General features: G+C 32.4%; 2 protein-coding genes across 2 annotated transcripts in view; one reads left to right on the forward strand and one right to left on the reverse strand.

Moving 5' to 3' along the window:
• Positions 1-1984, reverse strand: part of LOC106473740 (ribonuclease P protein subunit p29-like) — a 26749-nt gene that overhangs the window by 823 nt on the left and 23942 nt on the right. The window lies entirely within an intron of this gene.
• LOC111089504 overlaps positions 1715-1984 on the forward strand; it is a 2310-nt gene continuing 2040 nt past the window's right edge. The window contains exon 1 of the mRNA XM_022402138.1: positions 1715-1952. Coding sequence (XP_022257846.1) covers positions 1727-1952 — 226 coding nt within the window. The 5' untranslated portion in view covers positions 1715-1726. The remainder of the gene's footprint in view (positions 1953-1984) is intronic.

The following is a 1984-nucleotide window of genomic DNA, read 5'->3' on the forward strand; positions in this document are numbered from 1 at the left end:
ATAGTTCAACCAGAAAAGATTAATTTATGTTGAAGAAAAGGAACTTGTTTTTTTATACATAAAGTACAAAAATTATACATTCTAACATTTATAAAACCTATTACTTCTTTATTGTGACTTTATTAAGAGTATTGGTTAAAGTGTTTGATATACATCTTGTTTTGTTATTTTTAGTTTTAATTTTTATTATTATACTTTTATTATAAATATTGTAGTGTACTGTTAGCTTAGTATATAGATTTAGTACTACCCTAAATATTCTAAGCTGGCTGAACCTCATGAGATATTATTGGGTTTATGGCCAAAAACATTGTTAACATATTTCTATGAGGAACTGATGAAACAAGGCATTCTAATCTTTATAAATAATAACATAAGAAAAGTATATCTAATTAGCTAAACTAATTACCATGTTGATTTTTTGTTTCTCTCTAAGTAGGTAGCTTGCTCTGATTGGAAGTACTTAATTATATAAAGAAAGTACGTGGTCATAAAGACAGTACATCAAACACACAGTTATGTATGTTCATCATTTGCAGTTTGTTTATAACAGTCTAATTAAAAAGAATTCTTTGTCAATGGTTTCCCAACTCTTAACTTGAAATAATATGTGCTTGCACGGACTTAACAGAGAAATAACATACAATTTGGTTATCAAATGCTGTAAAGTTTATTATCTCTAAAATGTATGTGAAAAAGACACAGATGTTTAAAAAAATATATATCAAGACCAAATGACCAAGTCAATTTTCTTCTTAAGTTCAGACAAAGACAATAGCTAAGTTAATAACCAGTGTTTACAACAACTTATCTTATATGATTTGATGCTAGTTATTGACCCATGCTTACACCACAAGACTCATCCTGTATGATTTGACATTAGTTACATTAATAACCAATGCTTACAACACAATACTCATCTTGTATGATTTGACATTAATTACATTAATAACCCATGCTTACAACACAAGACCAATCTTGTATGATTTAAACAGAAACAATATTTACAACATTAATCATAACTTTACTAAACTCTTTAAACTCCCATGTACTATAATAAACTGTGTTAAACCCATGGAAAAAGGAGGCACACTGCAGCTCTGAAGTGACTTTGATCTGTATCTCACATCCTTGGGCACAAAACTTGTAGGTTACATCAACACTCAGTAAAATAGCATGGCCATAATATGTTCCAAGTATACAGGTATTTGGGCATGTGGATTTTTCCAGGCAACTATCGTGTCCAAATACCTGTATACTTGGAATAATCTATATGTCCAAATACCTGTATAATACCTGTATACTTGGAAATACCTGTATACTTGGAACAATCCACGTGTCCAAATACCTGTATAATTGGAACAGTCCACATGTCCAAATACCTGTATACTTGGAACAATCCATGTGTCTAAATACCTGTATACTTGGAACAATCCATGTGCCCAAATACCTGTATACCTGGAACAATCCACATGCCAAAATACCTGTATACTTTGAACAATCCAAGTGTACCAGTACCTGTATACTTGAAACAATCCACGTGTCCAAATACCTGTATACTTGGAACAATCCATATGCCCAAATACCTGTATACCTGGAACAATCCACGTGCCCAAATACCTGTATATCTGGAACAATCCAAGTGTACCAGTACCTGTATATTTGGAACAATCTATATGTCCAAGGGACACGTGGATTGTTCCAAGTATACAGGTATTTAGGACATATGGATTGTTCCAAGTATACAGATATTTGGTCACATGGATTGTTCCAAGTATACAGGTATATAGACACGTGGATTGTTCCAAGTATACAGGTATTTGGACACGTGGATTGTTCCAAGTATACAGGTATTTGGACATATAGATTATTCCAAGTATACAGGTATTTAGACACATGGATTGTTCCAAGTATACAGGTATTTGGACATGTGGACTGTTCCAAGTATACAGGTATTTGGACACGTGGATTGTTCCAAGTATAC

Source organism: Limulus polyphemus, unplaced genomic scaffold (genome assembly GCF_000517525.1).
Source record: "Limulus polyphemus unplaced genomic scaffold, Limulus_polyphemus-2.1.2 Scaffold6463, whole genome shotgun sequence".
Taxonomy (NCBI): Eukaryota; Metazoa; Arthropoda; class Merostomata; order Xiphosura; family Limulidae; genus Limulus; species Limulus polyphemus.